The sequence below is a fragment of the Watersipora subatra genome, chromosome 11, assembly GCF_963576615.1.
Source record: "Watersipora subatra chromosome 11, tzWatSuba1.1, whole genome shotgun sequence".
NCBI classification, from domain to species: domain Eukaryota; kingdom Metazoa; phylum Bryozoa; class Gymnolaemata; order Cheilostomatida; family Watersiporidae; genus Watersipora; species Watersipora subatra.
Genome location: NC_088718.1, coordinates 11,243,674 through 11,259,842, shown reverse-complemented (window position 1 = coordinate 11,259,842; position 16,169 = coordinate 11,243,674). Strand labels below are relative to the sequence as shown.

At 35.0% G+C, this 16,169-nt stretch overlaps 1 protein-coding gene across 1 annotated transcript; it reads left to right on the top strand.

Moving 5' to 3' along the window:
• Nucleotides 1–4,281: 4,281 nt before the first annotated feature.
• Nucleotides 4,282–10,323, top strand: LOC137408644 (surfeit locus protein 1-like). Its single transcript, XM_068095231.1, has 6 exons — nucleotides 4,282–4,558; nucleotides 5,367–5,506; nucleotides 6,843–6,989; nucleotides 7,731–7,850; nucleotides 8,856–8,927; nucleotides 9,844–10,323. The coding sequence occupies exons 1-6, from the start codon at nucleotides 4,293–4,295 to the stop codon at nucleotides 10,002–10,004; spliced, it is 906 nt and encodes a 301-aa protein (XP_067951332.1). The 5' UTR covers nucleotides 4,282–4,292; the 3' UTR covers nucleotides 10,005–10,323.
• The last annotated feature ends 5,846 nt before the right edge of the window (nucleotides 10,324–16,169 follow it).

The window sequence follows — 16,169 nt, the reverse complement described above, 5'->3', positions numbered from 1 at the left end:
ATTGATATCATAACACATGCAAGCGGTATTGGTCTGAAAGTTTTTGCTGTTACTTCAGACATGGGGTCAAGCAACCAAGCGATGTGGAAAATTGATATTGATATGCCATTGATATTGAATATTAATATGCCATGTGAGCAGTGCCCACTTGTCATCTTATATTGCAGAAACTAGTGAGGAAGTTTGTGAATGTTAGACTTCATATTTTATGTAAAAACATACCTCCACCTCACAGTCAGTGCAGTTTGGTAGCAAAAACATGGCCATGCGAACGCTAGCTCAGAATATTCATCATTAAGTGTTGTTGGAATTTGATGCTTTCTGTATTTTTACTGTACTCATTCTTGTTGACTAGTATAATATGTATATATGTTATAAACATGTGTAAGTCAGCCATTGCACACAAAATACTACGTTGGCGTACCTTACTATAGTACTAGTACAGCTTAGCTTCTTTGACTTGTTTATTCAAAGTTAATAATTTGTATTGTAACATTACTATGAAAGATTTTCTGTGTAGTGCAATATACTCTTTTAGTATTCAGTTTTTATTATGGAAAGTTGTTCAATTTTTATGTTGTACTGTACTTCATACTTCTTGCACGTTTAGTTAAAATCAATGTCCGTAATAAATTTGCGGTTGTCCATTAATTTGCATAAAACAAGCCTGTTTATGATTTTTATGAACAAAAAAATTGGCAAGTGGTGATATTATAAATATAATTATCATTGTGAATACATTAAATTGTTTGTTTGGCCGCCTAATGTTGTGAAGTTGCAAGTAAACACAATTTAGCTAAGACATTCTAGTGCAGATAATAGGAGTTATTTACTATGAAGTAGCAGAAAACCTGTAAATATGAAGTTGTCACTTTTACAACTGCTATGTGAGTTAGAGCAAAACCTGAGCTTTCTTGTGGTATACTTGATATTGCTCTAAGGTTACCCAAAGTAGTTTTATTAACTGATAGACAAAGACAGGTAAGAGCAGTCCATTGTAACTCTATATAAAAGTAGGCGTGGCCGATGTTTGTTTGGAACTTTCCATGCGTTTGTATAGGCTCTGTCGATGGCGTAACTCTCCCTATACGACACTGAGCTAAGGTTACAATTGAACAAGGTAATTTGAGTAACTTTCGGTGTCGTATGGGCGCCCTACGTTCTTACCACAATAAGATTACGCTTGGGTTATGCGGACACCATTCCAGTTTTCGATTTTGTGTGTTTTATTTTACACCAAGAAGAATCTGTTATCTGCAAATTTATACTTAATTCGTGCTACTTCTGATTAATGCTTGAAGTTGTAGTGGAGTTGTTTGCTGCACAGTCTTTTTAATGTTATTTTAAGCATTTTACCGTTAATTCTTTGTAAAATGATTTTTGGGTCTTGTACTTTACCTCTAAACATTAAATATTTGTAATGAGCGTATCTCATTCGAGCTAGGTTTGTTACACGGTTATAGCAACACCTTAGTTGCTTTTGTCATTTTTTCAAGTTTTTTGAGGTTATTGTAAAATAGTGTTTTAGTAAAATAGGCCTTCATTTCGTGATAAACTCATCAATTCTTGTGGAAAACAGTCCCAACATCGACAAGTCCGAACCTAGACAAGTCCCAATCTCGACAGAGGTTGGTCCGAATCTAGACAAAGGTTGGTCCGAACATCGACAAAAGCTGATGCAGTTTTACAATAATTTAATCTTCAACAAATAATAAATGTCTTTTTGCAGTTCTATCCTCACTTTAAAAAATAACAATCAAAGCTACTCACTGAAGTTTAGATTTCAAATAAAACATTTTGCTAGCTTAACAGTCAACCATATTTATGATTGTTACTTGTTTTAGCATTCGTTCTATATTTAGGTTGGGCAAAATATTGTTAGGCCTACAAAAGCTGGGGAGTGCTGCATCAAATGGATCACAAGATATTTTTGCGCAAATAAATCTTTTACATATAAATCGCTCATTTATTATGAAAATAGTAGATGGTAAAATAATAAAACTGCTGTCGAGATTGGACCAACCGTTGTCGATATTCAAACTCGTCGAGTTTCAAACCAGTCGAGGTTTGGACTATAAACCTCGAGTTTCAAACCAGTCGAGGTTCGGACTATAAACCATTCTTGTTTATGAAAGGATGAGAAATGCCGATCATATCTTAACATGAGACAATATAAAATGTTTATTAAGTTTTGAAGGTTTATAATGATGAATATAATAAAATAATGTAATTAAATGTTTATTACATAGTCATTAGTACATAATCAGCTCGCTGGTACACAGCAACCGCGGACGCTATTTTCGTTATAGTTGTATGCAAGGTTTGCTTGGTGAGCGTTATAAATTTGCAGCATGCATGACCTATACCAATATCAAATGTTCTAGCTATTAGTTCTGATTTTCTATCATGCTGAGAAAACCTTTTGGATTGTGAGCTAACTTTACGAATTGGTAGTATTTTATGTAATACATTTGTCTGTTTTGTATTGATCCAAAATCAGTTTGCTGAAAGTGGTGGAACAATATTTTGGTAATTAGAAAAATTTGCACAGTACCACAAGATGATACTAGTTACTGGTAAATAGCTGCTTAAGAATAAACTCTATGAAACACTGTAAGATAGAAAAAGTTCATGCTGGAAAATTAAACATCTCTTCAGTTCAATTTACTTAGATGTGGCAACATCATTCAGTTTTTGCTTGTAAACAAAATAGATTGGTTAAAAATACTTTTTAGTTATCAAAATAAGTTGTAGTATAGTCAATAGTCCAGTATATATCCTGCGCAGCTGTTTTAGTTTTAATAGAAGCATGAATGAGGTACTCCATTCTGGTAGGCTTTCAATTATTTCTTTCTTTTAGAACAAGGGGACGTTCTACAATTATTTTATTAAACAAATGTTTTATATTTGTGATAGAATGAGGTTTGTGTGTGTCCTTTATTTTTTGAAATATGCTCATTTGACATTTTGTGTGAGCAGCTGTGGGGGTCCTACCATGTTTTATGGCGGTTTTGACGACCTGACAACAGGGGTAATTGAAAAGTGACAAGCGAGACGACCATTTATTACTGTAGGTAACGTTGAGGACGTGACGATGATTGTATAAGTAGGATTACTAACTGCCTTATCATTTGTCTATAAATCAACACGATCAAACAAGACTTCACTAGTTTTGGTTTGAAGCATTCATAGACTGACAGGTAATTTATGTGGACAGCAATGAAATGACATGTTACACTGGGATCTAATCCGTTGCCAAGTCTGTGACTGACAGTGATTATTGAAGACAATCTTGGTCTATTTTCAGTAGGTATACAGGAAGTATAGCTCTAAAACCTAAGGCGTCTGTCAGTTTTGCGGAGTAATCAGTAATGCTTCCAAACATCACTCATAAGTTTGTGAAGGTCGCTGTTTGAGCCATGCCTTTGATTAGCGGAAGTTCAAGCTGAGCAAGTTTCAGGTTTTCAACGCAACCCAGTGCCACCAAAACGGATATTTGTATTAAAATAAAGAATGTGAATAAAGAGGTTGTTTTTGTTATTTAAGGAAAAAGGTGACAATTGTGACGACAGTGATTTTAAAAGTGACGACAGAGATTTTAAAAGTGACGACAGTGATTTTAAAAATGACTATTCTGACGACAAATTTGTGTGGTAGGACCCCCTGTTGTTGTTGTTGTAGATTTGTGTGATGACTTGTTACATTATCTCTGCAAAGTCTCTTCATTAGACACACCCCAAATTTACTTTGTGATTGTGGTTAACTCATATTTTAAAAAGGCTGTAAAAAGATTCAATTTTTTAACCATTTTTAATGGGTCGGGATATGTGAATCATGTTGGTTTTTAGCGTTTGTGTACTCTCACAATCGTACAGGAATTCTGGCACTCTTTGTGCTGAAGGCGGTACACTATGGTATGTAATAGGAAAATCAGGTACCCCCTATTAGGAGGAATTGAAAGCATCATTAAAAACTATCTCAAGATTATTGCATTTTTGTAGACTACAGTACCAACCCTTTACCATGTAAAGAATATGTCACACAAACTAAAGATATAAAAGACTAAAAATATGTTAAATGGATTCATTCGCGGTTATAATCGATAGGATCATTTATTAAGTCTGTCACTTATCATTGAAAACAGCAAAGGAGGGGATACTTACACATGTATAAAGGGGCTAGGCTTGTACAACCCTTATCGCAAACCACCACTCAGCGATAAAACCTTTAAGGTTTGTTCACACATACATTCACTTCGAGAAATTAATTACTTCTTTCAATTTCAGCTCACGATGATGTCCCAGCTGGCTTCTTCGCTAAAAATTCAGTGCAGATGTCAACGCCATTTGTTGTGGAGAAACTCAGCTGGCCCTGTTGCTAAAACACCTTTCGGGAAACGTTTTAACTCATCCCTTGTTGCTAGACTGCAAGCGATTTCACCTAGAGACTATATGATGCTCTTCTTTCCGGTTACCTGCACATACCTTGGATTCTGGCAGATTAGACGCCGCAAGTGGAAGCTAGGCCTACTCGAAGAATTGGATAAAAAGCAATCTTCGTATGTAGTGAACAGATCTTAAACTGATTGTTTAAATTGCCTCATTCATAGCTTGTTGTAAGACTACCGTTGTTTGGCATTTACTAATACCATGTTAATCTATATATAAATCTCAAAGTTTGTCATTGTTCGGTGTCTGTCTGTGTAGCTATTGCGATTAAAATCTAGCAAAAAAAATCCATATCGCAGGAGATTTGATCTCGAAACCCGCCGTCCACGAGGCGACGGACTAACCCATAAAGCTTCACGGGATGCAATGGATTTATTGGGTGATATGAGTCATTATCTGAGTTCAAATACGCATTGCAACTTCGCGTTATGCGCAACGTCATTAAAGCTTGCTCTTACGGCTCTTATTAGTAAGTTTAGCAATACGGATACTAGTTTACTCAAATTAGCTAGTAGCAACTACATTACCTGTCACTGTTTATAAGCTCTTTTTAATACATATAATTTTAGGCAACGCCGGGCATTTGGCTAGTCTTTACTGTAATAAAGGCGTGTCTGTCTGAAGCTGCTCATTAAGAAAAAATATTTTTTCACACAGGACTCGAACCCGGGGAATCAGATTCAACGGCAAACTCGCTACCACTACAGCACTCGGGTACTTTGCTGCTGCATGGAACAATTTGCCATATAGTGATTATTCATGACGATCTTTCACTGCACAAGATTGGCAGGCGTACTAGTTGGGATAAATATTCTTTTGTTAAAACTGATTTTAGATGTCAGGATTATCATTTCTCCAGCTGTCGTAGCAAATGTGGAACTGATGTCATCATTCCTATTCTGTTTTTCTTATCTACAGGCCTGGCACAGAGCTACCAGCTGACTTTGTGCAACTCACTGCTGACCGACAGCATGAGAGATTTATCCTGCGTGGAACATTTGACCATAGCAGAGAAATGTATATAGGACCACGGTCTAAGGTGGATCACAGTGGTACAGGTGGGTTATAGAAGACCTTTATCGGTGTTGTGAAACCCAGTTAAGTTTTGTTGTGTGGAAGTGTGTTTCATTAGACTAAAGTGGGGTAGTAATTCATTGAGACATAGATTCTAGATAAGGCCTAGTTACTAATACTTTCTGATATGTCAGCTACATCAGTATGATTATGCTGTATAACACGGAATGGTATGTAAAGGCACATCAACATCATAACAAGCTGTTTTTTGATATCTTTCAGTGGCATCATAGATTACTAGCATAGCAAACACCTGCTGATATGAAACAAGATGCCGTAAGCTCAGTCACATAAATAGTACGAAGATGTGCATATTATGCTATGTGAAATAGACTGGACCATTTTGTCACATAACTAAAATTCTCATGTACAACATTGTTATGCAGCTTATTTGTTTACATATTTGAAATCAGAACAAAATGAGGATTATTATAACATAAAATTTAGGACTATTGACTCAATTCATGATGAGTAACAATTTTGTAAATGCAAATTTTTGTTTTCTAATGTAGAAGACCAGTTTATTTCGAACACCACTGTACGCTTTGATTCAGAACCGAAAGTTGTTGGCATAAGCTGATATGAAACCATTATTTGTAGGCACACGTCTCAATGATAACTTATTCATCCTAACATGCTGGTGTTTGTATATGTAGGTATCAGCCTACTGATTAAGGCGGAAAAAATGTCATCACATGTGGAGTTTTTATATTCTGAGCAAATCTCTTTTAAATTGTTTCAAGGTTGATGCGTTTTTCCAAATCAAAAAGTTAACTCCATAGATTTATTCCCTTATTGATTTATTGCATACTATTAGTGTTTGTGTGAAAGACTTGGCAAATGGAATAATTTCACATATATAAAAACTAGTTGCAAATACTGCTTTGCATTTATTATTTTTATTATTATCATGTTAGTTCCTGACAAAGATCTGAGTGAAAGAGGTACTAGCGGAGTATTGAACATGCATGGGATTTTTCATAATTGAGAATTCATGGGAATTTCCATAATTGAACACGTATTGGGTTTTCCATAATTGACGATACATGGGATTTTCCAAAATTGAACATGCTTAGGATTTTCCATAATTTAACATATGTGGGATTCTCCATGAAATAATCTCAACTTTCTGTAATTTCAAAAAGGTTTGTCTAACTGCTCTGGTAGTTTAATATTGTTTTGAATTTCACTTGAACTGCATATAGCTCTAATCAGTTCTATAACAGCAAGTTGCACAGCAGTATACTATTACAACTTTGGCTCCAAGCTCAATTTGTGGCTATGTACTCATTTTATTACAGTTTACTTACATCGCTTTAGGGGGAGGTTTGGTTTCATCTAGTGATACAATTGGGGTCCACGTTGTTACCCCTTTTAAACTATCTGGTACGGGTGAAGAGGTGCTTGTCAGCAGAGGATGGGTGACAAGAGACCAGAAAGCTTCCGGAAATATCCACAGGCCAACTGGTAAGTATTTGCCTTCGGTTAACATCTCACCAATGGCAAGCAACCGACTAAAAAAATGGGAAAAACTAAAGTGGATTTTTCAATTTAATGATTATAACCGGTTTATTGGTTTGTATCGACAACTTTTCTCTTTTTTCCTATCACTTTCACTCGGTTTGTGGTTCATGATTGTGGTAATTTTAAGCTATGTTAAGGGGAGTGCACATGATACTCTAAGGCTAACTATGGGACTCTCATTATTCAAATTTGAGAACTTGCACCATTCTGACGCTTTGTTATTTGGGATTTTTTGTGTAATACAAAGCAAAACATTTACATGAATTTTTTTACGTCAATTTGAATATCTACTATAATAAGATCAATGTCTGTCTATCCGTCTGTCTTAAGAGTGTTAAAGAAAAAGATTGCCTCTCACAGGAATTGAACTTGGGTACTCTAATCGCTACACCAGTCAAGTGCCTTACCGCTTCATGGATTAATTCTTTATATACTGATTAGTCATGACGGTCTCTCACGGTGCACGCATTAGTTTACATAAAAGGAGGTCTATGTTGTAGGGGCACCTGCTGTACTACTAGGGTCTCAAGTAGTGGATGGTTCTGGCCTCTGACTAACTATTATGTTACTGTTTTTCTCTTTGCTGAGCTAGCACTGGTTTTCCCCTTACTGAGCTAGCACTGGTTTTCCCCTTACTGAGCTAGCATTGGTTTTCCCCTTACTGAGCTAGCCCTGGTTTTTCAGGTGAACAGCAACTGGTAGGCCTTTACAGGACGAATGAAAAGGGCTCCAGTGCCAAGGACTATGATAAAAGGCTTAACATGTGGATAAAGAGGAATATTCCTGACATAGCCAAAGCTGCAGGTATGAGTCATCATCCATACACCACTTTGTATACATTGCTCATTGTTTATTTGGAGGTACCGATGTCTATATATACACTTGATGAATCCCAAAGGCCACGCTCTGTTAGTTAAAGGTGGGACAACTCCATAATGACTCTGTTTACTTTCTAGAGTTATTTTCTCCGTAGCATTACAAGTAACTGAGTTGTTTACTTACATTAAAGTTTATAAAGTGTGTCTTATCATCCTCTGTTACTTCATAAAAGTTATTGTGAAAAATTCTTATTACAGGTTAAAGGAAAAGATTTTGTCAAATATATTTTATAAATAATTATGATAGTAATAAAAATATGCCACAGTAGAAACTTTTTTTACTAAATTAATTTTTGCGGGAGTCTTTACGTAAGCAAAAGATTTTATAAGTAAGAATGCATTTTGCCCTATAAACTCCTTAATCTGTCTCAAGCTCCACATAACTCAGATATAATATTTGTTTATAGTATAAATGAGGATTAAAGCCGGTAACAAAGTGTTAGAATTAGATTGATGCGCAAGAAATAAAAAGTACACGTGACAATAAAGAACAGAGAAACAACGAATAAACACTATGAATGGTATTTCTGTTTACTTTTGGCTAGGCTAAGCGCTCACTGAAATTCGCTAGCGACTGACACTAAGTGAGACACATACTGTACTTACCTTCGGAAAACAATCAGGACAATGGGATGGCAGGAAGTTGCTGGACATTAGCCAATAGCAGAGCAGGCAGGGCAAATTTGAACCGATTTGCTCGTCCACTTAAACAGCTAGTGGTGTGTTTTGTATTTAGAAGTATCTTTCATACATGATAAAATGTATACACAGGTCTTGGGTATAGTCACATTTACACACAGCAAGTATGCCGCATGTGCTGCATTTTTACATGCTATGGTGTAAAGCATTTGAAAGCAAGGAAGATGCTACTATATAGCTTTGTCGTATAGTTGAGCTGTTCTTGCCACTCATAGCATATCTTCTGCTGCAGGTACCATGCCATATTTCTTTGATGAGGCGGAATCGGCTGCCCAGTGGCAGATCCCCAATAAACCCATAGCAGGTAAACCATAGATACTACTGTGAACTGCTTTATCTCAATCTCTCACTAGATTTAAATGGCATTCCCTGTCTCGTCTTTTGTCAATCTCTCTTTCATGTTCTCATTAGATCTCCTCATTCCGTGTTTTGCTCTCTGTCTCTCACTTTGGCGTTACATCTCCGCGTCACTCTCTGTTTCATTCTGTGTCTCTCTATTCCTCTCTCATTAAATTAATTGCTCTCTGTCTCTCATTTTGGTCTCTTTTCCTCTTTCTTTCTCATTTTTCTGTCTCTTTCTGTGTTTCTCTCTCCCTCCATGTCTTTATGTTCTCTCTCACTATATCCCTTCATTGGTCTCTCACTCCATTTTGCTCCCTCTGATTGGTCACTAATCATTGACCAATAGGTTATTATATAATTGTTATATTATTATCATTATTCCAATTGTTCACCTTTGTATTTCATGTTAGAACAACAAGAAATTTATGGTACCTTTCATAATCATTCCTTGTTTTTGATTTTTTGTATTATTGTGATAACACTTACCATTAAAATAATTGTTTTTATGGTTACTAGGGTCTGCAAGCATTCATAGCATGAATATGTTGTCTCAAGCAGTGATAGTTCCAAATAAATATATTTAATTCAAGTTTGTCTTTTTCAAAGCGATAAGTTTCAAATGTTATTCTAAACCAAATCTGTCTGAAGCTGTCACATCTGACAGACTAGACTAAATAATACAACTCATTGCGTGTGCTGGATATGGATATAGCAGGTGTAGAAAACTGTTGGTGTCGTTATACACTTGTATGTGCAAAGGCCTGAGAATTTAAGGGCTGAATTTAATGTGCAAAGGGCTGAGGTTTATTTACCTCATGCATATGTCCATGTGTATACTGTTTGTAGTCTGTGACTGCAGACATTGTCCTCTTATACAGGTCAGACTATTATCTACCTGCGCAATGAACATTTCTCATACATAATCACCTGGTTTTCACTCGCTGCCGTCACACTTCTCGCCTGGTGCAGCCGACATTTGAGGCCAAATGCGGGATCCGCTAAAAGTATCCACTCAGTACTCAAGCCTAAAGGACGTTGAAATCACATCAAGTTTAGACTTAGTAGGCTAGCTGTTCAGCGGAGTTGTTCTCTCCTTAACCGTCTTGATGTTGGTATTTAAATTATTTTGTTATCAGATGTTTTTTGACAAGCCTAAAACAAATTTTTCTACATTTCATATCCTTTTCAAACATGAGTTTTAAGCTAATAAACTATTATTTACCTGTAACTATTTTTGGCTGATTTGTATAGCATAGTACAAGAATTTCTCCCATGACAGGTCTCCTGTAACATCGGTTACCGCGCTAGTATAAGTAACATATGACCTACTTTCATCATGGTGTCTGGTGTGTGTAATGGTGGACCACAGTGTGTCCAATCGGATGTTTAAAATTAATCACCTGTGCTTCATATCCTCTTCCTGGCAGGCTTTTTGGATGTTTGGGCATCAACCGAGCTTTGCCAGCTTCAATATGAATGACCGTCTGTTTAGCCTTTTCTGACAGCAAATGTTAGACTTTGGTTTTATTGGAACTTTATGGGTTCAATGTTCTCCTACAACAGCCATATAAATGTAGAATCGCTGCATTGGTAATACCTGTTGTACTGTTAGCATTGTTACAAGTAGGAGTCATCATCACATGTTTGTGTTTGCATTAAGAATAGACAACTCTGTATTAGCGATCGCATATTCATGTTTTACAATTAATATGCACTTTCAATTCAACAAAAAAATTGAGTGGAACACGAGCTTATATCTCTCTCAATCCAAACCATCATCTCTATCTGTGTAATACAACAGTACCCTCTGACCGAACAGGTAGTTTTCATAGACATCTGACATAGACAGCAGGCGCGTGACATGTCACATGACTACACAGCTTAAAAATAATGAAATAAAACAGGTGTCTCAAACTTTGTAGAACTTGATCAGGTCCTTCAGCTATTTCAAATAGAACACCGGTGTCCTAAATTTAGTGGCAAACTAATTTAGTAAAACTAGGCAATTTGGCTGAACGCTTTTAATTGTGTCCTGTTGGCTCACAGCTGCTCTAGGATTAATTTTTAACACGTTTTTAAAAACTTGTTACAATTTTGTGTCTAATGTCAATGTTATCATCTACAAAATCGAAAATCAAAAACTCCACATGATTTTTTTACTGATGGTGTAAAGCATCTGAAAATTTTGCAATAGTGACAACGGTCTCACCAAATATCCTTAATAATTTATTATCTATGGCTATTTCCACCACACTTCTGCTCTAAGCTATTTTGGAAATATAAAGAGAAACTTCCATGGAACTGAGACTAGACTGCTAAAGTTACAGTGCTATACTACTATGAACTGCTTATCAGAGCTGGCACCTTCAACTACAGACTAGCATATTGAGAGCTATCACAGCGTACGTGTAGTTGTGACTTTGTGCAAAATTTCCAGGAGGCTTTTGATATACAGTTTTACATCGATCCACAATCCTCTCTACATACAATCTTTTTGAAGCTAAATTGAAGCAAGTATTTGTCTTGACATACAAAGTAATTTCACACGTACATGTATGTCATCAAAAATTAGACGAACATATTACAGCTTTGTAAGTCTATTCATCTGTACAGATGATCATAGATCTAAGAAAACCAAAATGTAGAAGACGTAACGAAGAAAGATTTAACATTAAAATAAACAATAACAAGCATGAGCAAGCACATTTTAATTGATTGTTTTACAAAGATTTGAGTGTCTCTAATAGTTATGTTGAGCAAAATGTGAATGTTAGGCGCATAATGAAAGTCTAAAATATGTGAAATTGGGAATGCTAGCTGGGATCTATAAAGATAAACGAAAAAAATATTTAATATAACGCAACAAAAATTTGTGTTCAAGTTTACAAATTCTAATCCGACTCAGTCCAGATCTCTATTATCTCTTTTGTTTAAACATCACTTGTCTGCCGAATCATCAGGCCTTCATCTCACTTACCTCTCCAAAAACCGAAGTGACAAGAATTTTTTGTTAGTAATATGAAAATTTAGTTTTGAACATATAATTTCGTTTTACGCATTATTTTATAAATTTTGTTCTAATGCTTTATGTAATAAACTCCATTTGATATTGTTATCTTTGTAATATGTGTAACAAATTAAACTAAATACAATATATTCTCCTAAGATTATTTGCTCCAATCTATGACTATTGTGATATGAGACAAATGTCAGAACAGGTTAACATTATAGAGAAAGGTTCAAATCTATTTATAACGTATTTGTGTAAGGTACTAAAGGGGCAGCAGTAGTTTGTAGCCGGCATTATTTGGGGTAGACAAAAGCGTGTAAATTTAATTGTGAGCTTGACATAGACTTAAGTATGAAAATAATTTCTGTATAAAGCTGGTACAATGTTACAGCGGCGCTTTTGTTAAAACACAAACTAATATACTGAGTTCCACAGCAACAGTTGTGGAATAAATAATTGAATACTACCAGACATTTTCAAATGGCACATCTCCATGAACGCCTGTCAGCCAATCATCAGCCTGGAATTTCGATTACGAAGATAAGTACAGTACCACCTTAAAATTTGTTAGCGCCTGCTTATAGCCTTAGCTCCAACTGCTAATTACTTTTATCACTGGCTAAACTGACACTGGGCATAGCTTAGAGCTATAGTTTCCCTGCTTATAATTTCCCAGCTAGTTTAACCGGCCCCTTCTTTTCAGTAGAAGGTAGTGGCCCTGTATGCTTACTAAACACTGAAGATATAGTATTTGGTAGATTGCTTCACCGACATTGCTTCCTAACACTGGTCCTCCTCAAGGCAGCATATAGATATGCTCCGAACCTCGGCTGCTGTCTACCTACACTGGTAGATGATAAACCAATTTTAAGAGTGCATATGCAAATATACTATTGATTCCAGTTACTCAGAAATTAATCATTTAGCCTGCGGAGATGCCTGAGGCTTCTACAGAGCCATGGGACTCTACGTTGTCCCATTTTACAAATGTAGTTACATACTAGAAATATCACAGGCTATTTATAGACCAAACTATCTGTTGAGGGTGATCATATGATCACGTTCATACCGCCTTCTCCCAAACTTGCTCATTTGTGCAATTGTGTTACAGATTTCAAAATCTTGTGTAAACTATGCCCAGAATATTTATATGTATCCTTTCACACATATAACAAACATTGTTTTCTATTCCGTGACACCAACATACTACATCTACCATCATATGTTTCAGTTTATAAACTTTCTGTTACCACAACCTACAATTCACTCTCCCAATTCTTTAGCAACGCTATTAGATTACCAGCTTTTACAACTTGTCTATCCAATTCACCCAATAATTCATGATTTCTGTCTTTTCTTTTTTGTTTTGGCTCGTAACCAAAAACATCATTTTTTTTATGGTTGCCAATAATCAGTTATACATACATACATACAGTGTGTGCTTCTTTAATTATCTTCATACATTTCCATAGAGTGGTCGCAAGTTCATAGCTCCTTTATAATATAGTATTAGAAAGTTAATTGGCGAGTGATAGTATATCTAGCCTATGTTTTGTAATTTACGAGTAATAGTATATTTAGCCTATGTTTCTGATTGGGTAATAGTATATTTAGCCTATTTTTCTGATTGAGTAATAATATACTTAGCCTGTGTTTCTAATTGACGAGTATTAGTATACTGTATTTAGCTTGTGGTTCTGATTGGGTAATAGTATATTTAGCCTGTGTTTCTGATTGGGTAATAGTATATTTAGCTTGTGTTTCTGATTGGGTAATAGTATATTTAGCCTGTGTTTCTGATTGGGTAATAGTATATTTAGCCTGTGTTTCTGATTGGTAATAGTATATTTAGCCTGTGTTTCTAATTGGCGAGTAATAGTATATTTAGCCTATTTTTATGATGGTGAAGCAGTTTGTCCATAAATCTATCTGACTGGAATTACTTTTTTCTTAATGCATAAATCTTTTATTAATTTGTTAGTAGAAGATTGAAATATTTGCATAAACTGGCAGTCTTCAATTGACTTTCTACAGAGGTTAAAGGTCATTGTCCATAAATCAGCAGCGCATTGAAAGATTTCTGGCTATTCAAATGTGTTGCTATTCAACCCATCATAACAATAAGTCTTTAATCTGCTAATTCCATTGTTGCTCATCTAAAGAGATGGTTAACTGTTGTTGGACACTCAGCTATGAAATTTATGTTAGCTATTTAGATTATAACTAGCAAATCTCTATCAACGTAGCGGGTTGTAGTCGCGACCCAGACAACCTTTGCAACATGCAATAAAAGATTATAACAGTTTTTTAGAAATAAAAACTTGTTCATCATCTGATTCATTTAAAAACTAAACCTAAAACCTTGTCTTTTAAGACCTGTACATTCAAATATTGTTTAGTACGAATGTTTTTAGCTGGAGGCACAATATTCTGTTTAGCTTTATATAGCAAACAACAAAAATTGGATTATTCATGGTTTTAGATATTTTAAAATAGGAAACCTAATTTTTGTTGTTTAAATAATAAAACTACCGTAACTTAAAATGATAAATGCAGAAGAGTACAGAGTTTTTAAAGACTTATCGCTATGACGCAAACTGCATGCCCGATATTATTTCTTCTTAAATTTGAAGATTCGGTTGTTGTCACACCTCATGCAGCTCATATCCTAGTGAACTTTAAAATATAACTATAACAATACCTCTATAACTATAACAATAAATTTATAACTATAACAATATCTCTATAACTGTAACAATAACTCTATAGCTATAGCAACAACTCTATAACTAACACAATAACTCTATAACTATAACAATAACTCTATAACAATAACTCTATAACTATAACAATAACTCTATAACTGTAACAATAGCTTTATAACTGTAACAATAACTCTATAACTGCAACCATAACGCTATAACAATAACTCTATAACTATAACAATAACGTTGTTGTGACCAAGGACGGTGTCTCGCATCAATAATATTTAGATGAGCTATTCAAATCATTGATTAGTTTCCTCTGTTGATCTGCTGACTGCTTGATGTTTGTAACCTTGCAATGACCTGCTGTCCTACTGATACGACTATATGTGAGATCTTCTGTCAACAACCTCTGCATAATTAATTACATTCATAGAGCCTATAATTCATCAAGGAAAACGTATTTCATTTTATGTATTTATTTGTTCAGCTGACAACACTAAAGAATATAGAGACACGTTTTTGTCTGCTCAAACAGAATGAACATCAAAATGTTTGTTACAAATGTTATGTTTTTTAGTGAATGGAATATGAGAGAAGATTACTTTTCTTAATTTTTTGTTTCATTTCGTTGTATTTTACTATACTACCATGAACTTAGGTAAAGGTCTGTTTGTGTGATATTAGAAAAATTATTTGGTCGAGGTGCTCAGTGATTAAATAAGTTTTTGTAGGTTTTCTAACAAATGCAATCAAGCAGACAATAGAACAAGTCTTCAGCTGAAGTTATTGAAGCAAAGTTCTATCGGACTGGAATAGAGTTTAATCTGTTATATCCGCAGCTAAGAGAGTTTTTGTTTTAGAAGCATATTTTGTCATTGATTGTCAAAATTCGCAAGAAATTTAATTCTATCAAAATACTTCAGTTGTTCAAACATGATATTTAGTTTGTACATATTATGTGTGGCAAGGGCTTTTAGCGCATTAAGTAAACCATGCCAACGATATGTCTATTATTTTTTCACATCTTTGCAGTAGGCTATGGTAAAGCACACATTTGTTTGCAGTGAGGCAATCAGCTATTATAGTCCTGCTGGTACATCCCTGTAAAGAATGTCCTATTTCATATTTCAAGCATTGATTAGTGTTTCAATATTCGCACTACCAGCATGTTGAGTTTCACAAATTAGACACTGTCATATACTATTTTACTAAAAGAAATACAGCATCTTGAATCTTAGTATTATAAATATCATTACATTTTTATTTTGTTAAACTTTTTATGACACTGTTAGCAAAATACATACTAATATATCATCAAAACTATTTACCGCAATAGTTTTGAAAGGCTCCAAAGGCAAAAAAGACATATTAAGGACTGTTTTCTTCCAGTACCACTTTTAATTCATTCTAAGAATCGCTTCATTTCATTTAGTGATTTACACGTGAGCTGTGGATGCCCTTCAACGCACACAGGCTGTCAGGTGTT

Excerpts from the sequence above, each read along its gene's own strand:
- LOC137408644 (XM_068095231.1), top strand. The coding sequence starts at position 4,293 with ATGATGTCCCAGCTGGCTTCTTCGCTAAAAATTCAGTGCAGATGTCAA. Across the intron at positions 4,559-5,366 it reads TTGGATAAAAAGCAATCTTC|GCCTGGCACAGAGCTACCAG; the intron begins GTATGTAGTGAA and ends TCTTATCTACAG. Across the intron at positions 6,990-7,730 it reads AAATATCCACAGGCCAACTG|GTGAACAGCAACTGGTAGGC; the intron begins GTAAGTATTTGC and ends CTGGTTTTTCAG.